This window comes from Podarcis cretensis, assembly GCF_951804945.1.
Source record: "Podarcis cretensis genome assembly, chromosome: 16".
Taxonomy (NCBI): Eukaryota; Metazoa; Chordata; class Lepidosauria; order Squamata; family Lacertidae; genus Podarcis; species Podarcis cretensis.
Genome location: NC_137186.1, coordinates 3,931,369 through 3,959,028, shown reverse-complemented (window position 1 = coordinate 3,959,028; position 27,660 = coordinate 3,931,369). Strand labels below are relative to the sequence as shown.

Here is a 27,660-nt window from a genome sequence, read left to right as displayed (position 1 = left end):
CCGTTGCTTGGTCCCTGCTCCTGCCAACCTAGCAGTTTGAATGCAAGTCAAAGTGCAAGTAGGTACCGCCCCGGCGGGAAGGTAAACGGTGTTTCCATGCGCTGCTCTGGTTCGCCAGAAGCGGCTTAGTCATGCTGGCCACATGACCCGGAAGCTGTACGCCGGCTCCCTCAGCCAATAAAGCGAGATGAGCGCCACAACCCGAGTCAGCCACGACTGGACCTAATGGTCAGAGGTCCCTTTACTTTATCTTAACTCCAAGCAACTTGCGCCAAATAATAAGTAACAAAGAACTAAGCTCACACTACTCATCCCAGGAATTCTGGAAGTGTAGTTTCTTTAGGGAGTTGGGAATCGTAGCTCCGTGAGGGTACAGCTCCCAGGTGTCTTTTTATGGGGGGGAAGGGGGTACTTTCAAAACATTTTAAATAGGCTTCTTGTCAGCAGCAGTTGAGGTCTTCTCACCAAAAAATATTTATTTTTTTAAACCACCTTTCAGCCGAAGATCAGAGGATGCTTTGCAATATAGAAACACAAAAATACTTAATATACAAACAAAAACAGCAACCTCCTCCCTGGTTTAAAAAGCCACAGCTTGTTTAATCCCAGTATCCAAGAGGCACAGGATTTTATACAATTGTGTTTTGTTCAGCATGGACCCACAAAAAAAAATATGGGATTTAAGTTAGGCCTATCCAATAATTTCAAAGGGTCTTACTCAAGAGTAGAACTAACCCACCATTTTTAAGGTCCGGAACGGCGGAGGCAATGAAACAACTTTTAACAAAACATATACAACCATTTTTATTTTTATTTAAAAAAATTAATGTGCATATGGTTTCTTCGGTATTTATAATGGAAACAAGAGGCGGGAAAGGAGTACTCAGAAAAGGCGAGTAACAACTCACACAAGTAACAAAAAAAGGAGCAAATACGGGTATTAACTTTTTTTAAACTGCCCCCAGGTCAGCGGACTCTCTGGGAGAGAGACTAGGGTATATGAGGGCACCACTGGCCTGTGGACAGGCTACGACTCCTGCTCTCCCTGACCACTAGGCCTGCTGGCTGCTGGGAGTCGGGAGTCCAGCAACATCTGGAGGGACAACCCCCTTGCCCCACCAATGTCCCCAAGCTGGAAATGGAGAGGGGAGAACAACAAAACTCTTTGGGATGTTGGCTGCAAGGTGATTGTCTCTAAAGTTCAGAGTAGAAGGGTTTTTTTTGGGGGGGGGAGGGGTTTCAGGGTCAGGATCCGCACTCAGAACGCAACACTATTTCGCCCCCTTTGGACTGAGAAAGATTTGTGCAGAGATTCCAAACGGGAGAGGATTCCCCTCTCCCTGCCCAGCCCTTTGAAGTCCCAAGGAGAGCGATGGGGAGAGATTGGTGTCGGGGGGGGGGGGGCTGTCCCTTAAATACGCCCCCATTCCCATATGTGGCCTGCCTAAATGACCTCCGCAAGAACCTTTCCATTCCTGACATTTTCACTCCCCTTATCAGAGCGCATTAGGCCGCTTGGGCGTTTGAGAAAAAGGTTTGGGTGTGTGGTGGCAGCTGGTGGGCCAGGAAGCAGGGAGCTGAACATTAGGTGGCGCTAGAGCTCATGTCAGGCAACTTCTCAGCCACACAGCCTTGCAAGGCGGCCAAGGAAGAGGCATGACAGAAAGTCGCTTTTGCAAGCTCACATCGCCGTGTATTTCCCCCCCTACACGCGTGCATTAAATTAGTAAAAGCAAGCAGAACCAGGGTGCCTTTGCGCAGGAGAGCTTGGCATTGGGAGACGCACACCAGAGCAGGGGTGGGGCTATGTTATCGGCTGGGGGCCTGCGCCGATGTCCCTGGCGGACTCGCTGTCTCTGCTGCCTTCCCCTGGTCCACACTGACCCTGTGCAAGTTTACAGACGAGGGCCGCAAGCCGCAGGCCTCCAAGCGACCCTTGGCAGGTGGCGGGGCAACTTTGCGCATGGAAAGATCGGTGGGTTGGAGTTCACCTTCTGAAGAGCTCTCGCTCTCCGGATCCTCCCAGTCCCTCGTGACGGTGATTCTGGTACCAATCCCCGGCGCTCCTGCGCCTTCAGCAAACTGCGGGGGCTCCCCTGAGCCACTTCCTGTCTCTTTGGAGCCACTTCCTGTCTCTTTGGAGCCACTTCCTGTCTCCCTCCAGTCACTTCCTGTCTCTTTCACGACGACGGGCATGGCGCACCTCCGGCCCCTGATGACGCTCACCTGGGTGGGCAGGACAGCGGCTTGGGGGGCAGGGCTGACAATGAGGCTGCCGGCCCGGGAAGGGCCCTCTTGGCTCATCTCTTGGGGGAACGGGCTCTTGGGCTTCCCAACGTGGACCACCTCCGTGCTCTCTTCCCGAGACCCGGAGCGGGAGGACGGGCGGGCGGCCTGGTCGCCGTAACCCACAGTTACGACGATGATATCTGAGTCCTCCTCGGCGCCGGGCGCTCCCTCCTTGTCAGTGCTCTTCTCGAGCGAAGGGGGGTCCGCCTTCTTGCGCGGCCGACCCCGCTTCCTCTTTGCCGTCGCCTCCCCGGGTGCTTCCGCGGGCCGCTTGGCAGGGGGCTTGGCTCTCTGCGGGTCCTGGGGGCTCCGCTGAGCCTCGCAGCCATTCACCCCTCCGCCGGCAGGGGCGCTCTTCTGCTTCAGCGGGATCTCGGCCACGGGCGGCATCGCCATGTTGATGACGGGCATCATGTTGATGACCGGCACGGCGCTCGGAGAGCTGACCACGCCGGCCGGCCCGTTCACCGCGGGGGCCAACAGAGTGGAGGGCCCCGGCCCCATGGAGAGGGCCATCTTGACCGTCCCTCCCGAGGCAGTCAGCTTCGGCGCCAAGACGGCGGGGGCCGGGTGCATGGCCGCCACCCCCGGAGACACCACCAGCCTGTCCCCGGGCTGGACCTGGACGCGGGGCAGCAGCAGCGGCAGCCGAGCCACCAAGGCGTTGATCTGCGGGCTGCTGGCGGGCTTTGCCAGGACGTCCGGCGGCTTCTTGGCCTCACTCCGCGGAGCTGCGGCCGAGGGCTTGGCGGTGTTTTCCGCTTTGGCCTGAGGAGAGGAAAGGATGAGAGAAGCGTTGGGTTCAGCTGCTCTTTGGCCCTCAGCTGAAGCGCAGGCCCAAACCCAGGGATGAGCCACAAGGCTAGAGATAAAATGGGTCAACCACAGATGGGGCTGCAGAAATCGAGAATCCTGCCCAAATTGGGGGTGTGGTTCCCCCTCACAAAGCTGAATTTCGACTTTCGAATCTCTGTGCCCCACCTGACACCACACCTGGGTCTTTAGACTTCTTCCAGTGGGGTGTGGTGCATTTCCCTGACCAGAGGCAGATGGCACCAGATATCACCTTAGGGGCTGTTTTGGGCACGGTGGGAACATGATGCTGAACTGGTCCAACTGAAAGGCCCTTCTGAGGTGCTTATATAAGCTTAATTCTGCGTCCAGGGCAGCTGTCTACCAGCTCCATCTGGTATGCAGGATGAGGCCCTCCCTGCCTGCAGACTGTCTCACCAGAGCGGTGCATGCTCTGGTTATCTCCCGCTTAGACTACTGCAATGCGCTCTACGTGGGGCTACCTTTGAAGGTGACCCGGAAACTGCAACTAATCCAGACTGCGGCAGCTAGACTGGTGACTGGGAGCGGCCGCTGAGACCACATAACACCGGTCTTGAAAGACCTACATTGGCTCCCAGTACGTTTCCGAGTACAATTCAAAGTGTTGGTGCTGACCTTGAAAGTCCTAAATGGCCTCGGTCCAGTATATCTGAAGGAGCGTCTCCACCCCCATCGTTCTGCCTGGACACTGAGGTCCAGCGCCGAGGGGCTACTGGCGGTTCCCTCGCTGTGAGAAGTGAGGCTACAGGGAACCAGGCAGAGGGCCTTCTCGGTGGTGGCGCCCGTCCTGTGGAACGCCCTCCCACCAGATGTCAAGGGGATAAACCACCACAGACCTTCCAGAGACATTTAAAGGCAGCCCTGTATTGGGAATCTTTTATGCAGGAAGCCGCCCAGAATAGCTGGGGCAAAGTAGTCAGATGGGCGAGGTATAAGTAATAAAGTGTTGTTGTTGTTGTTACTACTACTACCTGGGTCTGTTTATTGTCTGAACTCTCCAGGCCTTCTGGCTCATTTTTCTTCATGGTTTGGGGCGGCCGTTTGTCACGGTGGTTCTCGGTAATTTCTGCAACCAGAAAATATTTAGATCAAGAGACCTTTCTCTGAACTCCGTTACAAAAAAAAAAGTAAAAAAAAAGTGGGGAAATCACTGTGGGATAGGAACGCAGCTGTCTTATACAGAACCAACCCATTGGTCTATCGAGCTTAAAGGTAAAGGTAAAGGGACCCCTGACCATTAGGTCCAGTCGTGGCCGACTCTGGGGTTGCGGAGCTCATCTCGCTTTACTGGCCGAGGGAGCCGGCGTACAGCTTCCAGGTCATGTGGCCAGCAGGACTAAGCCGCTTCTGCCGAACCAGAGCAGTGCATGGAAACACCGTTTACCTTCCCGTCATAGCGGTACCTATTGATCTACTTGCACTTTGACATGCTTTCGAACTGCTAGGTTGGCAGGAGCAGGGACTGAGCAACGGGAGCTCACCCTGTCACGGGGATTCGAACCACCGTCCTTCTGCTCGGCAAGTCCCAGGCTCAGTGGTTTAACCTACAGCGCCACCCGCGTCCCACCTATTGAGCTTAGTATTATCTAAACTGGCTGACAGCAGCTGCTCTCCAGGGTTTCAGGCAGGGGCCACCCCCAGCCCTACCTGAAGACGCCAAGACAGGATTGCACCAGGGACCTTCTGCATGCAAAGCAAACACTCTACCCCTGCGCTGGCTATAAACATAAAGCAAGATTCTAGTCCTCATGGTTTTGACCGATTTAACTCAGAAGCTGCTCTCGACTGCGTCACCAATCTAGCTCAGTGTTGTCTGCAAACTGACAGAGGTTTTCTCAGGGGCCAAATTGGACCCCCAAGTGTGGCCCACGATCCAGAAGTTCCCCACCTGCTTTATCTCGCAAGTCAAGAGGTTTCTATTTTGTATTCCAACGTGGGAATCACTCTCATCTACACTCGCAGGCCGCTTGGAAGCCTGCGGCAATTTACAAATTAAATTATCTCAGCAAGAAAGCCATCTTCAAATACCATATGTTCCGGCGTACAAGACAACTTTTTATCCCTGGAAAATCACCCCAAGTGTCGGGGGTCGTCTTATACACCAGGTATACACATTGGGAAGGAGGAGAGGGAGACAGTGAGCAGAGACGCCCCTTCTGGCATTGCTCCTTCTCCCTCCCCACAGAAGGGGACGCGGAAAGTCCTTCTGAGCGTGGCGCTCGCCCGTCCGCCCCCCAAACGCCTCGGGCTGTTGCTGCGACGGCAGAGGAGGGGTGTGCGCTTTGCCCCGGTGGTGCTCAAACTCTCTAACTCTAAAATTGAACAGCAAAAGTTGGGGGTCGTCTTATACGCCCAGTTGCCCAATACGCCAGAATCTACGGTATCTCAAGGACTGAAGAGGGAGCGAGCTTGTTTTCTCCTGCTCCCGAGGGCGGGACTCGAACCAGCGGCTTGAAGTGGCAAGGAAGGAGCCTCCGACTAAACAAGACCTTTCTGACAGCAAGAGCCATTGGACAGTGGGACAGACTCCCAGGAAAGGTGGTGGACTCTATGAAGAACCCGTCGGGCCGCGCGACGGAGGCGGGCGTGAGGAGGGGCCTCCCACCTGAGACCACCATGGCCATGATGAGGTCGACGTGGGGCGAACGGGAGCTGATGATGTGTTGCTGGATGAGGAACTGGGCCACCTCCACAATGTTGTTGAAGGAGCGCTTGAGGATCTTCTCGGCCCAGTCGCAGGTCAAGGCACAGGCCGCTTCCATCACCTCGTCGCTGTAGGACTGGAACACCTCTGGCCGCTCTGGCTGCAGGAGAGGAAGGAAGAACACGAAGAGTGAGGAACGCAAGGCACCATTTCCCCACATACCGTCAAAAGCATATCTGAAGCACCGCTTCAGCATTCTTCTGCCATTCCGCTATTGCACAACGCAGCTTCCATCTTGAGCTCAGAAGGCTTTATTTACAGTCATACCTCGGGTTAAAGACACTTCGGGTGGCGTGATTTTGGGTTGTGCACCACGCCGAACCCGAAAGTACCGGAATTGGTTACTTCCGGGTTTTGGCGCATGCGCTGCGGATTGCAAACCCTGCGAGTTGCGAACATGCCTCCCGCACGGATCACATTCGCAACCCGAGCGTCCACTGCATTGGTGTTTCAGAAGACTCGTGCGCTGCTCAAAAGACCTCAAAACAGTTTACCAAAAAAGACATAACAAGAACCAGCAAGAAAATAATAACAGACACACGCAAGAGAATAATGAGTCAACAACCAGGGCCTTACCGACTCCGTCTCTTTCAGATCCAGGCTGGGAAGTGGCGGCATGTTCACCACAGTCTTCCTCCGTATCCCGCTGTAGCAATACGTGGGGGGGGAGAGCAGAATTAAGGAGGAAACTCAAAAGGCTCCATTTCCATTGCGCACATCCATTTATTTCATGCCTGGGAAGGCTCAAAGGTGTTTGGGGGTACCCTTGGCGGAAAGAATCTGCACTGCACCTGTTTTTTGTTTGGAGGTACCAGTTTTGTGAAGGTGGGACATACAGCTGGGCCCAACACGCCTGTGTTTGGGGAGCGTGAGACAGACCTCTGCAGCCTTTCACTGACCTCGCTGCCGCCCACACCGCCTGGCGACTTTTTACACACACAAAAAAAGGATATTTCGACTGCCCGCGACCCCCCAGCCTCCTCGCTTTGATGTTCGGGAAGATTTCCCGGATGATCTTGCCGAAGTTGGCGGCGCTCAGAGAGCGGCTGCAAAGGTTATCGCAGTAGCGCCTGCCAGGGGAAGGACAAAAAGGAAAGGCGGTTTATGTGTCAGTTGCATTCAGATCCCATCTTCTTCCTTTCCCCTCAAAGCGGCATTTACGGTTGCCTCCCCTCCTCGTTCGATCCCCACAACAACCCTGTGAGGCAGGTCAGGCTGAGAAGTCACCCCCAGGGAGCTTCGTGTGGCCGAACAGGGATTTGAACCCTGGTCTCTCCCGGGTCCACATCCGACACTCTAACCACTACACCACCGCTGCCTCGCTTATGGTTTACATGCTGTCTCCAAAAATGTTTACACATCGCTTGGGAAGACAGGCAAACTAATTCCAGAAAACTGGAAGAAGCAAAGATCACCAGTGTTGAAGCAATGATTCTTCAACATCAACTTCGTTGGACTGGTCGTGTTGTGCGGATGCCTGATGATCGTCTTCCAAAGCAACTATTCCAAACTTCAAAATGGAAAGCGTAATGCTGGTGGTCAACAAAAGAGGTTCAAAGACTCTCTCAAGGCAAATCTAAAAAAAATGTAGTATAAACACTGACAACTGGGAAACACTGGCCTGCGAGCGCCCCAATTGGAGAACAGCCTTTACCAAAGGTGTCATTGGCTTTGAAGACACTCAAACTCAGGACGCAAGGGAGAAATGTGCTAAGAGGAAGGCACGCTGGGCAAATCCACACCGTGATCAACTCCTACCCAGAAACCAATGTCCCCACTGTGGAAGGATCTGTGGGTCCAGAATTGGCCTCCACAGTCACTTACGGACTCATTGTTAAAACCGTGTTTATGGAAGACAATCTTACTCGGCTACGAGGGGTCGCCAAAGAAGAAGAGGCAACCTCCCCACCCCGCAGAGACGCCTCTGGTTCCCACTCTTCGGAGCCAGAACTCACTTGTAAGCATCAAAAACGTCTTGTTTTGGCAAGCAGGTGTCCGGGTATTCTTCCAGGTGATTCCGGATCCATGTGCAAGCGTGCATGTGCTCAGCTGAGCTCAGAGAAGTCAGGTCCAGGCTGGCGGCCCCGAGAAATGAAAATTAATAATAAATAATAATAATAATAATAATAATAATAATAATGATAATAATAATAATAATAATAATAATAATAGGCACAGGTTAATTCTGTGTCCAGGGCGGTTGTCTACCAGCTCCATCTGGTACGTAGGCTGAGACCCTACCTCCCTGTGGACTGTCTTGCCAGAGTGGTGCATGCTCTGGTTATCTCCCGCTTGGACTACTGCAATGCGCTTTACGCTGGGCTACCTTTGAAGGTGACCCAGAAACTGCAATTAATCCAGAATGCGGCAGCTAGACTGGTGACTGGGGGCGGCCGCCGAGAAGCCAAGTTACAGGGAACCAGACAGAGGGCCTTCTCGGTGGTGGCACCCGCCCTGTGGAACACCCTCCCTTCAGATGTGAAGGAAATAAGCAGCTATCCTATCTTTAAAAGACATCTGAAGGCAGCCCTGATTAGGGAAGTTTTTAATATTTAATGCTGTATTGTTTTTAACATGTGATTGGGAGCCGCCCAGAGTGGCTGGGGAGACTCAGCCAGATGGGCGGGGTATAAATAATAAATTATTATTATTATTATTATTATTATTATATACAGTCCTATACCTGCAGGCGGTCTCGGGGTGGTTACAGCATAAAAGCATAAAAGCACAATACAGTGGTGCCCCGCAAGACGAATGCCTCGCAAGACGGAAAACCCGCTAGACAAAAGGGTTTTCCGTTTTGGAGGCGATTCGCAAAACGAATTTCCCTATGGGCTTGCTTCGCAAGACGAAAATGTCTTGCGAGTTCCTGCGGGTTTTTTTTCCCTTCCCCCCCCTTTTTCTAAGCCGCTAAGCCGCTTATCAGCTGATCCGCTAATAGCGCTAAGCCGCTAAGCCGTCAATGGGCTTGCTTCGCAAGATGAAAAAACCGCTAGACGAAGAGACTCGCGGAACGGATTAATTTCGTCTTGCAAGGCACCACTGTATAAAAACACAAAGCACATAATGAAAACAAAAACCCAATACAGTGGTATCTCGGTTGTCAACAGTAATCCGCTCCAGAAGATTGTTCGACTTCTGAAATGTTCGACAACCGAGGCGTAAAGGGCAGCAGGCAATTTCAACGGAGAAAATTGAAAAACACACATTCGAAAATGGAAGCATTTCCTTCCTGAAACTTTGGCTTTTGAGATGCTCGAAAACCGAGGTTGCACTGTAATCCCCCCTCCCCCCTGGTTTTGGCAAAATGTGTGTAAATTCAGCACCCTCTTCCTTTTCCCAGCACACAGAGTCCCTGGGGGAACACCTGACATCTTTCGAACCCTGCCCCTCTCGCAGTCAAAGCCTGCCTCGGGAACCATGAGGTCCATCAACTTGAATTTCAACGGCAGTTCCCAGGATGGATTCTCAGGCCTACACCTCACAGATCCCTGCATCCTCCGGATCTATAAGGACTAGAAACCTGCCCTTTGGTTTTTAAATCCCACAGCTGCACTTTGCTGATTTTTAGGCCTAGCTGGAAGTTTTACTGGTTCGGCTAAGTCAGGGGTCAGCAAACTTCTTCAGCAGGGGGACAGTCCACTGTCCCTCAGACCTTGTGGGGGCCGGACTATATTTTGAAGGGGAAAAAAATGAATAAATTCCTATGCCCCACAAATAACCCAGTCTTTTTTATGTAAGTGTTTAATTAAGTATTAATTAGGAAGATTAAAGTTTTTTTGTATATAAATTTGCTTTTTCTTCTTTCTTCTTTCTGTATTTTCTTAATTGTTCTTTAATTTTCATTTTGTAGTATGAGATTGTAAATTCAGTGTGTAATTTAAATTAATAAAGATTTTTTAAAAAAAACAACAACAAATAACCCGGAGATGCATTTTAAATAAAAGCACACATTCTACTCATGTAAAAATAGGCTGATTCCCGGACTGTCCACGGGCCAAATTTAGAAGGCAATTGGGCAGGATCCGGGCCTTAGTTTGCCTACTCATGGGCTAAGTTGTAGGGTGCAAGCTGCCAACAGAGTGAGGCCCTAAGGTGCTGTGTAGGGTCCACTTCTGCCTACAACAGTTTGCTTCCAAGTTTCATTCCTACACTCGTTTAGGTGGGCAATGAGGGCAGGCCCAGAATTATATCTCCCATGGTGTTGGTTTTGCTCGGAGGCTGCTAGTTGCTGACTCCTAGATGATTTTTTAAAGAAAGCAGCTTTCTGATTTCCTTGCCTTTCCACCACAGCGTTTCCATCCCTCCAGTATATACAAAGCAGGAAATGAACAAGATTTTGGAAACAAGGCCGCGATCACTCACTTTTTCTCTCCTGAACTTGGGCCAGAAGGGAGTTGGAGGTAGAGATACAGCTTGGCATGGTCAGTAAACCTCTGGACATCTTGCTGTGTTCATAGAATGGGGAAAGAGAGACAAGTGAAATGAAAACTGCCAAGAAGTAAACACAAGCCATGTTTTGTGACCAGCTGTTGCGACAATGCACAGCTTTGCACCGGACACCTCAAGGTCTTCCGCTCCCTATAGGAACCGACCCAGGCCCAGCAATCATCATCTGAGGCCCTTCTCCAGGTGCCCCTTCTATTATTATTATTATTATTATTATTATTATTATTATTATTATTATTTGAATTCTTTATTAAACATATTTCACAAAATTATACAGCAATATATTACAATTTGTATCCCATACGGCAGAAAAATTAAAAATACATTTTTTTAAAAAAAGACCTAAAATAAACTTCCAATTGTTCTAAAAAAACAAAACCTAAATTACACTTGTTGTATTTTACACAGTATCCTATTAATATATCATTTTCTTAAATCTTTTTGATAACGTGAAAAAAACTCATTAAATTTAGATATATTGTCTCTACAACGCAAGAGTCATTCAAGATCTGCCAGGTGGTTTGTGCTGTCACAAGTAGTTTTTCAGGTACTCCTTGAATATACCGTATTTTTTGCTCCATAAGACTCACTTTTTCCCTCCTAAAAAGTAAGGGGAAATGTGTGTGCGTCTTATGGAGCGAATGCAGGCTGCGCAGCTATCCCAGAAGCCAGAACAGCAAGAGGGATTGCTGCTTTCACTGCGCAGCGATCCCTCTTGCTGTTCTGGCTTCTGAGATTCAGAACATTTTTTTCGTTTTCCTCCTCCAAAAACTAGGTGCGTCTTATGGTCTGGTGCGTCTTATAGAGCGAAAAATACGGTGATCCATTCTTGGTTTAGTTTTTGCATTGAATTCCCTCTTACCCTCCAGGTGCCCCTTCCATGGGGGGATCTGGAGGGCGGAGACATGAGAACGGGGCCTTTTCAGTGGTGGCTCCCTGCTTGTCAAACGTTTTCCCCAGGGAGGCTTAACTGGCGCCACCATCATTACTTATCGTTAGACACCAGGCAAAAAAGCATTTCTTTTTCACCGGGCCTTTGGCTTTTAATTATCTGTGGCCCCTGCAGCACAATGGGTCAGCACATCTGGCCCTTAACCAGAAGGTTGGTGGTTCGAGTCCACCCAGGGACAGGATTCCTGCAATTGCAGAGAGTCCCTTCCAGCTCTACAGTTCTATTATTCTGTCCCTTCCAGTGGGTGGGATGTTTCATTCCTGCCTGTAGAAGCATGAATGGGTTTTCATCCTTCCTTCCGCTTTCATTTTATGCTGCGTAAATGATCCACCGCTAAATTGTGTCAATGACATGCTTTGGAATACACCTGGTGTTTGCCCTCCAATTTTTCGGAGCATCCTTTCTGGTTAAATGCCACCTTGCCCAGCCAATAGCCTCTTCCACTGCCTGGGCTTCCTTTCCCAGAAAAAAAGACAGGTAAATAAGGTTATCTGCCCACCAGTCTCCATTCCTCTTCTTCATTTTATTCCTTTCACCTAGAGACACTCGCCAGAAACTCCTGCACTCATCAATTCTTTATTTAAAGGTCCAACCTGAGCATATTCCACTCCAGAACGTGCCAAGTCCCACTTTCTCCTTATTTTAGGGCTTCTAACTTGCTTCTGGAGGGACGAGGGTGGTGCTGTGCGTTGAACGACAGAGCCTAGGACTTGCCGATCAGAAGGTCGGCGGTTCGAACCCCCGCGACGGGGTGAGCTCCCATTGCTCGGTCCCTGCTCCTGCCCACCTAGCAGTTCAAAAGCACGTCAAAGTGCAAGTAGATAAATAGGTACCGCTCCAGCAGGAAGGTAGACAGCATTTCCGTGTGCTGCTCTGGTTCGCCAGAAGCGGCTTAGTCCTGCTGGCCACATGACCCGGAAGCTGTACGCCGGCTCCCTCGGCCAATAAAGCGAGATGAGTGCCACAACCCCAGAGTCATCTGCGACTGGACCTAATGGTCAGGGGTCCCTTTACCTTTACTAACTTGCTTCTAGCTATGTTTTTGTAGTTAGCTTCTTATAGTAACCCTCTAAAACATCGGTCAGAGCCCACAGGTGAGTCGCAAGGCTACATTAGACAGGACACGGCAAATCTTATTGCTGCCACATTCAACAAAAGAGTAATCCATGCCAAGTGCGCTAGGATACAGTCTTCTGCCGAGACACCCGTTCTATCAATCCCCACAGATGCTGCAAAAACGGAATGAGAAAGGCACAAACCATTTTTCTTACAAGATACAGATTTCTGGCCAACCATTTTTTCAACAGCTCCTCAACCTTTCGGCTAAGGCGTAAAAACTGCTGCTTGTCATTGAGGAGTAATGCTAATTTTAGTAAGTGCCGCTTTAGGATTAATGATGTGCACTGCTAGCACTGCTGAGAATAAATCGGAAAGGGGGGGGGGAATGTGGACGTGGACCCCAGGTTGCAGGCTGGCATCCAGTCTTGGGTCCAGACCAGGTGATGATCACTGCACTATAAGAATATCAGAAGCGCTGCGTCAGGCGGAAGCTGCCCAGCATCCTATTCTGATAGAGGCTTATCAGATGCCTCTTTGGAAACCGCCAAGGCGACTCTCCCAGTCTGTGTTCCCAGCAGCTGGTATTCTGCCTCCGACACTGGACGGAGACCTCAGCCCATATTTACCCAAAGCGCAATTCATCGGCCACATATTGTATGAACAAGTGCGTGTTATTTTAGTTTCCCCCGGCTGCATTTGAAGTGCCCCATCTGGCCACTCACCAGTATGTAGTCGATTTTGCACTGAACAGACTTCCTGTAAGAAGAAAACCATGTGTTACTCTCTTGATTTTTTCAGCTCCCTTCACCCTCTAGGACAGGCACCCCCAAACTCCAGATGTTTTCGGACTACAGTTCCTATCATCCCTGACCACTGGTCCTGTTAGCTAGGGATGTTGGGAGTTGTAGTCCCAAGACACCTGGAGGGCCGAGTTTGGGCGTGCCTGCTCTAGGACATGTGCAGGCAACCTCAGGATAATAATAATAATAATAATAATAATAATAAATTTTTATTTATACCCCGCCCTTCCTGGTTCAAAAACTGGGCTCAGGGTGGCTAACAACAAATTTAAAACACTTAATTGTAAAAGCAACATAAAAGCACAGTATAAAAACATGAATAACAATAAAATTGAAAGTACAGAAATCAATGTAGGGGAAATCCATCTAATAAGCATTAGATAAATCACCGAGGCTAGCTGGCTGAATTAGTCCTACTTGGGCCAGCGAGGAGGCCAGGGGAGAATTAGCTGTGGATCAGGAGTCAAACAGGTCTCTCTCTCTCTCTCTCTGTTGCTTGTTCAGGGTACTGAGAGTGATTAAGAGACCCCGTTCCACTCAGGGATGGATTGCTAAACCCCTCCAAGAGTGGTCGGCCTGTGACGGGGAACAGAAGTCTCGTTGCCAACACTCTCAGCACCCTGAACAAACTACACTTCTTTGGGGGAAGCTGTGACTGTTTAAAGAGGCATGGGGCTGCTTTGAACATACCTTTCTTATTCAGAAGGGGGAAAATATATATTTATTCATTCACAAAATTCAGATACCGCCTGATTGTAAAACAAACCTCGAAGGGGTTCACAAAAGAAAACGGTGACGTTACCAGTAAAAAAATGCAGTTTAAAACGACTCTTTCTAAACATCCGGAATTAATTAAAACCAGCAATAAGCTGGAAACCAGATTAAAACGCGTGCCAACTTTCTACATGTCTGGATGCAGGCTGTGCCTAAGCAAAGATGTTTCTAGCAGGGGTCTAAAAAAGGAGAGAGATGGGTCAATAGGCAGGGAGTTCCAAAGTGCTGCCACACTAAAAGATATGATTTATTGCAAGTACGGAACTGGTATGTCTGGTGCAAAGGGGGCCTAAGAAGGAAGGAAGGAAAGAAGGAAGGAAAGAACGAAAGAGGAGGGAGAGAAGGAAGGCAGGGGAAAGGAATAAGAAGCGTCGCCCTTACGAAATAGTTCCTCTCAGTTTCTGTAGCAAAGTACTTGACTCCACGGAGACGCCTTGCGGATCCGCCTCTAAGCTTTCGCTCACGTTTTCCGCGATCTTCGTATAAAGTCCGTTGTCGTCCGCCATGGCACCCGGTTCCCTGGTTCAAAGAGAGAAAGAGGCCCCAACGCCTTAGTCCAGGGCAGCGTGTGTCTGCACATGGCGCGTGCCCACCACCCCGGGGGGAAACAACCCTGTCACAGTGTCAGATTTACGTAAAAGCTAAACAAGCTATAGCTTAGGGCCCAAAAAATTTAAAGGAAAGAAACACCTGGATGTACCTTTCTAAAATAGAAGATAAAAAACAAATAAAATAAAACCTACATACAGCAAGAGGGTTTTGTGTTGTGTAGGCTCCTATGATGTAAGTCATGGGCCCCGCCTGCTCCCTAAAATATCACTGCTTTGCTCCTTTCTATATATAGGGTGCCTACGTTCTGCATGGACTGGTTGCAGGGCAACATGTGCAAATGGCTTTAGATACCTATTAGGTCCAGCAATTACCATATAGCGTATATTCAACACAAAAAACAGCGACAATTTGCTGTTGACAAAGGACAGCTGGACATACAGTGGTGCCCCGCAAGACGAATGCATCGCAAGACGAAAAACCCGCTAGACGAAAGGGTTTTCCATTTTGGAGGCGCTTCGCAAAACGAATTTCCCTATGGGCTTGCTTCGCAAGACGAAAATGTCTTGCGAGTTTTTCCGACTTTTTTTTCCTCCCCCCCCCTTTTTCTAAGCTACTAAGCCGCTTATCTGCTAAGCCGCTAAAAGCCGCTAATAGTGCTAATCCGCTAAGCCGCCAATGGGCTTGCTTCGCAAGACGAAAAAACTCGCTAGACAAAGAGAATCGCGGAACGGATTCTTTTCGTCTTGCGAGGCACCACTGTATAAAGGGCCCCATTACCTTCAGTAGCTCAGGGCCTCATCAAACCTAAATCTGGCCCTGACCCTGTGTTACACCCAGGGCTGGTCCTACTCAAGAGTAGACCCACTGAAATGAACAGTAACTTAAGTTCATTTATTTCGATGCCTCTGCTGGGAGCGGAACTGAATGGGATACAACGCTCTGGTTGGATCTCGCAGCCTCATTTGCTCGGATTGACTATTTGGTGTGTTCAAATGGCAACTGGTAAATCACGGCATGTAAATTCTGGTCTCCATGTTAAGACTTCACTCCCTTTGCAGAAATGACCATTAGGTCTGAAAAAGCAAGCACCCAGCAACACGATCACTCCTGAATTTGTCCCATCCTCTTTTCAAGGCACCCAAGCTGGCGGTCCTCACTTCCCCCAGTGGCAGCGAGTTCCGCAGTTTCTTCCACACTTTCAAAAGCTGCCTGTCTTCCATCCATCCTGTGGACCTCAGAGAAGATTTCTCTTCTTCTTCCCACCCCCAGCGCCTCTGAAACAAATTCAGACTCATCTCCCCGGAGATATTATTTCTTCTCCGCAGCTCCTTTCACACCTCCTTCTAACCTTCACCTGAACTGCAAACTCTTCCAAGGTCCATGGCCTTGTGAGAGAATCCTGCCTAGCAACAGAGGCTCCTCCACTTCGGGAGGCTGAGATTGGTCCGAAACCATGGCAACAGCAAGACGAGCAAGTCCACTGACTGAACACTGGCCGGGGGGAGAAAAAAGAAGCTTTTAAAGTAAAAAAATAATAAACAGGAGTCAAAGCACACCCCCGACCTGAAACAACAACAACCCGTTTTTCCAAAGCACAGAATGCCATCTTCCCGGAGGGAAGCAGCACTGCAAAGTGCATGGACAAAACACACGCAACAGTACCTGCCAGTGCGCCACAGCCTCTTGTGAACTTGCTCAAACTCAGCCATTTCTTATCCTTTTCACCCCAAATTCAGCAGGGGCCGTCCTCAATCCCTCCTCCCCTACGCTGCCACGTCCCAAGCCGTTGCGCTGAAACGTTTCGGAGCTATAAGCCGTTAAACCTGCTCTCCCTCACACACTATTTCTCATTACAGTGGACGCTCGGGTTGTGAACGTTATCCGTGCAGGAGCCACGTTCACAACCCGCAGCACCACATCTGCGCACGCATGGGTTGCGATTTGGCGCTTCTGCACATGCGGAAAGCGCAATTTAGTGCTTCTGCGCAACCGCCAAAACCCAGAAGTAACCCGCTGTATTTCTGGGTTTCGGTGGGTCCGTAACTCGAAAAAAACACAACCTCAAGCGTCTGTAACCCAAGGTATGACTGTACAGTCAAAACTCATGTTACATTTGCTTCAGGGTGAGCGTTTTCAGGTTGCGTCCCGGAAGTACCGGAAAGGGTTACTTCTGGGTTTTGCCGCTCGCGCATGTGCAAACGCCCAAAATGACGTCACATGCATGCGCAGAAGCGGCAAATCGCGACCCGCAGGCTGCGTTCTGCTCATGTTGCGAACGGGCCTCCGGAATGGATCCTGTTCGCAACCAGAGGTACCACTGTATTATGGTGGGATGTGATCCTGTCTGTGCTCCCTTAAGCGTGACACTATAATTCTCTTTTTAAAAAAATAATAATTAGATCCCACATCAACCCGAAAGCCAGCTCTTTTGCAACTTGACATGAATATCTGGGCACTCTGTGCATGATCAAAGGCACTCATCAAAGGCCTGGAAACAATGCCTTCTGAGGAACGGCTAAGGGAGCTGGGCATGTTTAGCCTGGAGAAGAGGAGGTTAAGGGGCGATATGATAGCCATGTTCAAATATATAAAAGGATGTCACCTAGAGGAGGGAGAAAGGTTGTTTTCTGCTGCTCCAGAGAAGCGGACACGGAGCAATGGCTCCAAACTACAAGAAAGAAGATTCCACCTAAACATTAGGAAGAACTTCCTGACAGTAAGAGCTGTTTGACAGTGGAATTTGCTGCCCAGGAGTGTGGTGGAGTCTCCTTCTTTGGAGGTCTTTAAGCAGAGGCTTGACAACCATATGTCAGGAGTGCTCTGATGGTGTTTCCTGCTTGGCAGGGGGTTGGACTCGATGGCCCTTGTGGTCTCTTCCAACTCTAGGATTCGATGATTCTATCTCTTGACAGTGGCATCACAGTATTCAGAGTAGAGCCCGGGTGATTTAAACCTGTAATCTCTTTGGGGCAGGGAACTTTCTCCTGACCACCCCTGTACATTGCCAATATGTAAACAAGTTAACAGTAATTTCAGTTGAAAGTCCTGTCTGGCTCTTGTCAAACCGCCCATCATAGTTAAGTTGCCAACTCTTTTTTGCTGCCTGAGCCTTTAACGACAAACAGAAACTCACCAGCTGCTTTGGCAGAGAGATTTGGATTCATAAATTTAAACCACATCACCCCCAAAAGAATCATGGGAACTGTAGTTTACTCCCCAGAGAGTTACAATGCCAAATACCCTTCGCAAAACTACAATTCCCGGGATTCTCAGGTGTGACCCTGAAGCCGGCAGTCGCACACATCAAGCCTTACCTACCTCACAGGGTTGTTGTGACGATAAAATGGAGAGGGGACGACAGCAACATGTATGCCACCTTCAGTTCCCTGAGGAAAAGAGACATACGCACATAAGTTAATACATTCAATTAAAAAAATATTTTACTTTTTATCTCACGAATTTATTTTAAAGGTTTTTTCATTCTTCATTTCTGCCGGTCAGCCGACAAAGACACCTGCGGCAATGAACAATGCGTTAAATTCTATTTTCCAACAAATGTAAGCTCCTTGGGGGCAGAGACCTGTGCCCACAATTAAAGGCATGTGTGGGGAGAGAAAGCTGGGGACTGTTTTAAGCGTTGAACATGTTGAAATCAACCTTTCAGGGGTTTTTTTAATGAAATATTTATTAAAATTTTGCATAATAAAACAAATATTCAACATAAACATTTAAACACAATAAAAGGCATAACAGAAAAAACAAACAGAAAAAACAGAAAAATCTAGTTTTTTACTAACCATCTTCATAATCCTCTTTCCTGACTTCCTCCCATCTCCCTTTTCTGCGTTCCCCTTTACACAATCAAATTCAGCAATTCCTTACCCTCTTTCCAATCTTATTTAGTATTATACATTTCAACCTATTATGTCTTCGGTTTTCCTTTCCTTTTAAATCCATTTATCACCTGTCCTTTATAACTTAATCCCTTATATCATTTATTTAGCTTCGACATAATTTTACTCTGGTCATACCCTTTTTTCTTAAAACTTTTTTGCCTATTTCTTTTTACTATGTCACTGATGCCATATTATCTTTATATCCAACATCATTGAAATCAACCTTTCATGCTCTGGATTGATCGCAGAAGGCCAGCCACCCCCTCAGCGTACATTCAAGACGTTAAAGATCAGGCTTTTAATTTTAAATTCCTGCACCCCACGCCAAGCTGACTCAGAAGTTCGGCTAAGCATCCTCGTGTCAGGTTTTCAGCAGCTGTGCAAATCTAGACATGACGATGAAATAGCTGCTGTTCGCCACGGTACCCTACCTATTATTTTGGTTTTTTAGCAACTTCCAAAAGGGTTCCAGGCAGAGCTCATGTGAAGGGCTGCTGGGTGCTTTTTATAAATATACAAAATATATCACTGATAGACCACCTGTCTCAGCTGACGGTACATTTCTGCCTTTGGGGGGGGGGTGGATTAACTCACCAAGATTGCTACTCCAATTGGATCCCCTCTGTTGGATCCAGATTAAAATCTAAACACCCCATAATAAACACACACATTCCTTGGGCGGGAAACTGAAGTTTATCTCCTCCCTGCCCCAGAGGCGGGTGATCATCCTAGCAGCTGCACCACGTATTTAAATTCCAGGAGGAGGGAAATTCGAATTCCTGCAGTGAAAAAGTGGGAAAACCTAAAACCTCCTTTTGCAAAGAGAAAAAGAGAGATTGGGTCAACCTATTTTTGTTGCTTGAGATCACACAAACCACCTCTTCTTCCCAACCCTCCTACCCTTAGAAGGAAACCCTTATTTTTCAGGAATCTTCCCTGCATAGCTGCCAACTTTTCCCTTTTTTAAAAAAAAAAGGGAAATTCCCTTATTCCGAATAGGATTCCTCGCAAGAAAAGGGAAAAGTTGCCAGCTATGCTCCCCTGCTTCTCAAATGCATGCATCTCAAGCCAAAAACTCGCCATGAAAAACAACAACAAGACAGGCGCCTTTTTGCAAAGTTCCTCCATCAGCCCAGATGCATTTTAAGGGATCTGTCTTGATCCATGTCCTCTTTTTGGAAACGGATCTCCCTTGAACACACCCAATTCGATCCGTTTCCTTAACCCAGAAAACTCCCAGAATTGCAAACTCTTCGCCCCCACCCCAACCTTGCTCTCTCTCTCTCTCTCTCTCTCTCTCTATATATATATATATAAATTTATTTATTTGGAGAGAAAGGGTGAAATGGAACTTACCTTTTATTTCAGGCTGAGATTCCTCTTCCTGCAGCTTTTTAAGATCCGGGCCGCGTTTTGCAAAAAGGGAAGGCTCAGAAAAAAACTCAGCAGCTGCAAACATCGCTGCTCCAAAACCCAAACTTCTCCCTGCCCCAAAGAGTTAATGGATTCCTCCCCCCAAAAAAACAAAACAACAACAACCAATTAATAATATTTCCTGGATCTTTTAGGACCCCCTTTTCCCCAATGCGGATTTCCTACTCCGTTTGCAAAAGGATCCACCCCTCTTGCAGTTTTAGGCGGCGCATCTGAGCCCTTGCAAAAATCAAAGGGAAAAAGAAACTAGCAGCCGAGGGGGGCGGGGGGAGGAGGAGCGGGTGGGCGGGGCCGGCGGGGTTTTCTTTTTCTCTGATTGGCCCGCGCGCCTCTGGTCTGCCCGGATACGGCGCTCTTCTTTAATGCAAATGGCTGCCGCGTGGTTTTCTCGCTTTCCACCCGGATACAGCTCGGGCTCGGCACCGGATTGGCCAGCGGGGTCGGGAAGTCTGCCTAGCAACGGGCTTCTGGTTGGTGCGAGCTCTGCCAGTTCAGGAGCGGACGAGGAAAAGGGGCGCCTTTATATTTATATTTAATTTATTTTTTCTCTCCTTTTTTTGCAAGGAGTGGACTGGCTGCAGTAGGGTCACGTTAACCCCCGAGGGTCTCTAGGATGCAAAGGTCTCAGGCTCCAAAACCCAGAAAAAGTCATTTTCTTTCTTTCCCCCCCCATTTTTTAAATTGATTTTCCAAAAACTTTAAACAAACATAAATCTCAACCGCAATTAAACCAATCTTAGTAACCTTCTTAAGTGACTTCCTCAAATCCCCCTAGCTGAATTTCAGTGTGCATCATTTTAACAGTTTCCCAAGACCAGTTTCGTCATAAAATTAACTTAATCACTTAACATCTTCCATTCTTTCTATTTTAGCTTTAGACATCTTAATTCCTGTCATTACATATCTGAATCCTAAGCCTATCCACAAAAAGTCATTTTCAAACTGATCTCTATTTATTCCCATTGTCCCTCGCTCCTCTTTCTCGAAAATTATACTTTTTTGGCAGGGGAGGGCTGTGGTGTCCATACATTTAATCCCCGGGACAGTTCCCAGCACCCTTGAACTACAATTCCCCCTGTTATTTGGTGATGGGGATCACGAAATAACACTGGGAATTTTAGTTCAAGGTTGCTGGGAATTGTAGCGCCCTGAGCTGACACTCCACCGGCATTCCACATTTGCTGCTCCTTTTGCTCCTGCATCCTTATAGGCACAGCACACGGCCACATAATACATCTAAACCAGGGATCACCAACTTTTTCAGATTCAGGACCCTGCTTTTAAGCCAAACGTGCATTTAGAGGCCTATTTCCTAACTATTTGGCATCTATCTGCCTGGCCGTAGTGTTCCTGTGATCCACCTTGGATCAGGCAGAAGCCCACTAAGGGGTCCTGACCTAACCAGTGAAAACCTGGGATCCAAAGTATATGACTGTTTACATTATTTCAAACTGCATTTTAACTGAGTTTTTTTTCTTTTTAAAAATTGTTTTTAACTGTTTTTATGTGTGTGGGGGGGTTTGGTGGGGTTTTATTTGACGGGGGTTATTTGGCTGTTTCCATTTATATTTTGATTACCGTATTTTTCGCTCCATAAGATGCACCAGACCATAAGACGCCCCTAGTTTTTGGAGGAGGAAAACAAGAAAAAAAAAAATATTCTGAATCTCAGAAGCCAGAACAGCAAGAGGGATCGCTGCGCAGTGAAAGCAGCAATCCCTCTTGCTGTCCTGGCTTCTGGGATAGCTGCGCAGCCTGCATGCGCCCCATAAGAGGCACACACATTTCCCCTTACTTTTTAGGAGGGAAAAAGTGAGTCTTATAGAGCAAAAAATACGGTATGTATTTTGTGGTTCTATATTAAGACCTGCAGGTATAGGGCGACATATAAATTTAATTACGGTAATGACAGTAAAGCACTCTTAGGCCGTGTAAACACCTTAGCTCAGTTGGTAGAGCATGAGAGTCTTAATCTCAGTGTTGTGGGTTTGTGCGCCATGTTGAGCAAAACTCCTGCACTGCAAAAGGTTGGACTAGATCAGGGCTAGGCAAACCAAGGCCCGGGGGCCGGATCCGGCCCAATCACCTTCTAAATCCAGCCTGTGGACGGTCTGGGAATCAGCATGTTTTTACATGAGTAGAATGTGTCCTTTTATTTAAAATGCATCTCTGGGGTATTTGTGGGGCATAGGAATTTGTTCATATATTTTTTCTTCAAAATATAATCTGGCCCCCCACAAGGTCTGAGGGACAGTGGACCGGCCCCCTGCTGAAAAAATTTGCTGACCCCTGCACTAGAGGGACCTCAGGGCCCCTTCCAAGTTACAGGGAACCAGGCAGAGGGCCTTCTCAGTGGTGGCGCCTTCCCTGTGGAATGCCCTCACACCAGATGTCAATGAACAACAACTTCCAGACTTTTAGAAGACTCCTGAAGGAAGCTTTTAATGTCTGATGTATTATGGTGTTTTAATATTTTGTTGGAAGCCACCCAGAGTGGCTGGGGAAGCCCAGCCAGAAGGGCAGGGTATAAATAATAAATTATTATTATATTATTATTATTCCAACTCTACGATCCTGTGATACACTTGAAGCACATCTAGAGGACCAAATAATCCCGAGAACTTCCATTTACCCCCCCCCCCCATCTAAATATTTTTCTATGCGATTTTTGACAAAGAGAGTTGTGGTGTGGTGGTTAGAGGGTTGGACCTGGGTTCAGATCGCCACTCGGCCATGAAGGTGCCCATGGGCCAGATCCTGCCTCTCTACCCAACCTACCTCACAAGAGTAGTTGTGGGGATTAAATTAGGTGTGGGGGAAGCATGCATGCCACCCTGAGCTCCGGGAAGGGAGCAGGGAATGGAATATGGAGGCAATAAATAAATAAAATAACCCTTGCAAAGCGGCTTAGTGGCTATTGCCTGTTCATTTCACTGAAACACGCATCCTTTGTCTCATTCAACCTTTGCATACCCATTTTTGCAGTGCTTTTCCCCCCTCCTAGAGGGACGCAGGGGTATGCATACCCCTAAACTTTATGTGAATCTTTGTACTTTGGTCCATTTACTGTGTTTATTTTTCCCAATTTGAACGATAGAATGGTGGTTTTTCTTGAGTCCAAAGGAGAGTACCCCTAAACATTTTGTTAAGGAAAAAAAAAGCACTGCATCTTTGCACCAATTACTTGGCTGCATGGCAAAATTAAGAAAAGGGCATGTTCTGCAGTGTGGCAGTTTGCAGATGGCTTCAGAAAGAACAACTTACACGGGCTTTGCCTTTAAATGCAGGCTGGGTCAAAATTTATCATGCACAGCTATTTGCTTCTGTCAAGAACTAGAAGTGGTTTAAGGACAGTCTCCCCTGGATCTCAGCAATAATGGAGGGAGACAATTTAGGGTGCCAGAGGGCTGGGCCCTATACTATACTGGATCCCTATACTGGATCCCTATACCTGCAAGGGATCTGGGTGGACTTTTTGTTACAGGAAGGATGCTGTTTAAATTGCTAGGTGGCGGTTTGGACACCAGGTGATGCTGCAGGCCCAGGAATGAATGAGCTTGCAGAAACTGTGGGTCTCACCCATTCGTCTGGGTCTGGAGGGTGTGTTTGGAGGCATGGGAAGGGCAGATCTCCTGGGTTTCAGGCAGGGAGCATCGCAGCCCTATATCGGGAGATGCTGAACCTGGGAACTTCTGCATGGGAAACAGGTACTGAAAAGAGGCTGCATTTTAATGTTGTATTTTAATCTTGTTTTTAAGTTGCATTTTAATCAATTGTTTTTATACCTGATGTTAGCTGCCCTGAGCCCGGTCTTGGCTGGGGACGGCGGAGTATAAATAAAATTTATTGTTGTTGTGTTGTTGTTTAGTCGTGTCCGCCTCTTTGTGACCCCCTGGACCAGAGCACGCCAGGCACTCCTGTCTTCCACTGCCTCCCGCAGTTTGGTCAAACTCATGCTGGTAGCTTCGAGAACACTGTCCCACCATCTCATCCTCTGCCGTCCCCTTCTCCTTGCACCCTCCATCTTTCCCAACATCAGGGTCTTTTCCAGGGAGTCTTCTCTTCTCATGAGGTGGCCAAAGTACTGGAGCCACAGCTTCAGGATCTGTCCTTCCAGTGAGCACTCAGAGCTGATTTCCTTCAGAATGGAGAGGTTTGATCTTGCAGTCCATGGGACTCTCAAGAGTCTCCTCCAGCACCAGAATTCAAAAGCATCAATTCTTCGGCGATCAGCCTTCTTGATGGTCCAGCTCTCACTTCCATATATCATTTATCATTTATTATTATTATTATTATTATTATTATTACCGGTATTATTCAACCAGGGCAGGAAAGTTGTGCATCTCGTAATTGTTTCAAAACTCCCGGTTCTTCACACGCAAACACATTGTCCCCTCTACTTGGTGGGGAATTCATTGATCATCCTCTCCCATTCAAAAATATACCGAAACCCCAAACCTCAGCCTGAATCGAAACCACGGTTTCCTGTTCCACTGAGCTGCATTCATTAACTGAGCCAAGATTAGGGGGAGATTTTTGAACACCGGTTGCTCTCTGCTTATCTTAAGCTTTGTTGCGAGCTGGGCCTATTTGCTTTTCATAGTTAGGTTGTTTCATAAGGTGGGGCTAGAGGGCCGGTCAAACAGCCGCCCCATGCCCTGTATTGGGCCCCTTGGAGCTGGCTGGCTCATTAAAGAGTATGGAAGTCGCTCAGCAGTGGAAGGAGTGTTAAAGTTCACCTGGAATAGGATGGCAGGACATGGTTTGAGAGGGGCTTCTCGGTGGTGGCTCCCAGGCTTTGCAACTCGCTCCTTAGAGAAGACTGGCTCCTTCCTTGTTCTTCCACTAGCTAAGGTGGAGTGCTTAACCACCCCTGATTTAGGGTGCTGCTTCTTTAATGCGAATAAAGCTGGGTCAGCACCAGGTTGTATATATAAGTGAGAAATGTTAGTTTGGTGCTGAGGCTGGTGTTTGGGTTGGTTGGTTGGTTAGTGCTGGTGTGTATAGTTATTCAGTCGTGTTTTGCACAAAGACTTTTAAGAATAAAACTCTGCAAGGATATTCTCGTGGACTCTTTTTGTGCCGACAAGGGTCCGAGGACCAGGCTGAGGAGGCAAAGGGAGGTTAGAACCTTTTCCTCCTTTTTTTTTTGCTTTTTACAAACACTGACACTTTTTCCTTAAAAAAAAAGGTTTAGGGGTACTCTCATTTTGACTCAAGAAATCATAATTTTTTAGTTCAAATCAGGAAAAATAAATACAGTAAATGGACCAAAAGATTCACAAAATGTTTAGGGGTATGCGTACCCCCCAGAACAAAAGCATTGAGCAGGTGAATACTGTTTTATTTCAATAGGCCTTTGGCGACTGGCCTTTCTGAAGGAAAAGGCTTTTAATGTTTCTGTGCTGTTTTTATTATCTGTATTTGAATAGATTTGTTGTTATAGACAGTGGCGTAGTGTGGGGGGTGCAAGGGGGGCCGGCCACACCGGGCGCAACATCTGGGGGTTAGGGTTAGGGGGCGCAAATTACTTGCCTTGCCCCGGGTGCTGACAACCCACGCTACGCCACTGGTTATAGAATCATGGAATTGCAGAGGTCCTCCATTTCAGTCCTCTGCAATACAAGAATCTCAGCTAAAGCATCCTTGAGAGATGGCCATTCAACTTATAAACCTGCAAGGAAAGAGAACCCACAACCTCCTGAGGGAGACTGTTCCACTGTTGAACAGCTCTCACTGCCAGAAAGTTCTTCCTGAAGTTTAGTTGGAATCTCCTTTCTTGTAGCTTGAAGCCACGGGTTCGAGTCCTACCCTCCAGAGTAGGAGAAAACAAGCTTGCTCCCTCTTCCATGCCATAGTCCTTTAGGTATTTGAAGATGGCTATGATATCTATTAGGGACACGGGTGGCGCTGTGGGTTAAACCACAGAGCCTAGGACTTGCCGATCAGAAGGTCGGCAGTTCGAATCCCCGCAATGACGGGGTGAGCTCCCGTTGCTCGGTCCCTGCTCCTGCCCACCTAGCAGTTCGAAAGCAGATCAAAGTGCAAGTAGATCAATAGGTACCACTCCGGCGGGAAGGTAAACGGCATTTCCGTGCGCTGCTCTGGTTCACCAGAAGCGGCTTGGTCATGCTGGCCACATGACCTGGAAGCTGTACGCCGGCTCCCTCGGCCAGTAAAGCGAGATGAGCACCGCAACCCCAGAGTCGTCCGCAACTGGACCTAATGGTCAGGGGTCCCTTTACCTTTACGATATCTATTCTCAGGACTCAGCTATACAGCTGCAAATAAACTGTTTTAAGTGTGTTGTAAAGTGCATCATACAATTGTGACTCTACCTGGCAACAGTGAGCTACAGCAAATTCAATCTATGTTTCAAAACAATTTTTTTTAATAAAAGCATTTTCACAACTTTTTTTTATGTGTCTAAATTCCATCTCAGAGGGATGTGGGTGGCGCTATGGGTTAAACCACAGAGCCTAGGGCTTGCCGATCAGAAGGTTGGCGGTTCGAATCCCCGCAATGCGGTGAGCTCCCGTTGCTCGGTCCCTGCTCCTGCCAACCTAGCAGTTCGAAAGCATGTCAAAGTGCAAGTAGATAAATAGATACTGCTCCGGCGGGAAGGTAAACGGTGTTTCCGTGCACTGCTCTGGTTCACCAGAAGCAGCTTAGTCCTGCTGGCCACATGACCCAGAAGCTGTACGCCGGCTCCCTCGGCCAATAAAGCGAGATGAGCGCCACAACCCCAGAGTCGGCCATGACTGGACCTAATGGTCCCTTTACCTTTACCTAAATTCCACCTCGGTCTCCTGTTTCCCAGGCTAAACATACCCAACACACTTAGGCAGGAAGAAGCAGATGCACAAATATAAGGTAAGAGACACCTGGCTTGCCAGTAGTACCTGTGAAAAGTATCTAGAGGTCTTGGTGGACCACAGACTTAACATGAGTCAACAGTGTGATGCAGCAGCAAAAAAAGCTAACACTATTTTAGGCTGCATCAACAGAAGTCTAGAGTCCAGACCAAGGGAAATAATAGTCCCACTCTCTTCTGCCTTGGTCAGAGCACACCTGGAATACTGTGTCCAGTTTTGGGCGCCACAATTTAAGAAGGATGTTGACAAGCTGGAAGGTGTGCAGAGGAAGGCAACCAAGATGATCAAGGGTCTGGAAACTAAGCCTTATGAGGAATGTTATATTGTCTTAATTCTATTACAGTTTAATTACCTTTTAACTGGGACGCAGGTGGCGCTGTGGGTTAAAGCCTCAGCGCCTAGGGCTTGCTGATCGAAAGGTCGGCAGTTCGAATCCCTGCGGCGGGGTGCGCTCCCGCTGCTCGGTCCCAGCGCCTGCCAACCTAGCAGTTCGAAAGCACCTCCGGGTGCAAGTAGATAAATAGGGACCGCTTACCAGCGGGAAGGTAAACGGCGTTTCCGTGTGCGGCTCTGGCTCGCCAGAGCAGCGATGTCACGCTGGCCACGTGACCCGGAAGTGTCTCCGGACAGCGCTGGCCCCTGGCCTCTTAAGTGAGATGGGCGCACAACCCCAGAGTCTGTCAAGACTGGCCCGTACGGGCAGGGGTACCTTTACCTTTACCTTTACCTTTTAACTATTACCTTTTATATATTTTTAGCTTTCTGTATTTTAACTGTGTTGCTTTGATTTCTGTTAAGCCGCCTTGAGTCCTCCTGGCCCGGGGAAAAAGTGGAATATAAATAAATATAATAATAATAATAATAATAATAATAATAATAATAATAATAATAATAAATGCTCTCTGAGCATTTAGCACAGTATAGATGTGAGGTGCAAGGGAAGATTAAATGTGGCCCATTTGATACCTCCCAATTTTCCTTTTTCAGTTACTGTATTTTTCTGTCTATAAGACGCCCCCTATTTTGGGGGACTCAGATTTAA

General features: G+C 48.1%; 1 protein-coding gene across 5 annotated transcripts; it reads right to left on the bottom strand.

The window, feature by feature from the left end:
* Positions 1-793: 793 nt before the first annotated feature.
* Positions 794-19,959, bottom strand: RFX5 (regulatory factor X5). Of its 5 annotated transcripts, none has more exons than XM_079958037.1 (12): positions 19,666-19,959; positions 18,904-19,121; positions 17,732-17,799; positions 14,243-14,380; positions 13,010-13,043; positions 10,193-10,275; positions 7,783-7,902; positions 6,781-6,897; positions 6,404-6,485; positions 5,729-5,927; positions 4,095-4,189; positions 794-3,057 (listed from the first exon to the last, which is right to left on the bottom strand). In XM_079958037.1, the coding sequence occupies exons 4-12, from the start codon at positions 14,365-14,367 to the stop codon at positions 1,810-1,812; spliced, it is 2,103 nt and encodes a 700-aa protein (XP_079814163.1). In that variant the 5' UTR covers positions 14,368-14,380; positions 17,732-17,799; positions 18,904-19,121; positions 19,666-19,959; the 3' UTR covers positions 794-1,809. The 5 variants fall into 5 exon arrangements, with proteins under 5 accessions (XP_079814163.1, XP_079814165.1, XP_079814162.1 ...); XM_079958039.1 differs by having other exon boundaries at positions 17,728-17,799; positions 18,904-19,088; XM_079958036.1 differs by having other exon boundaries at positions 18,904-19,088.
* Between the last annotated feature and the right edge of the window lie 7,701 nt (positions 19,960-27,660).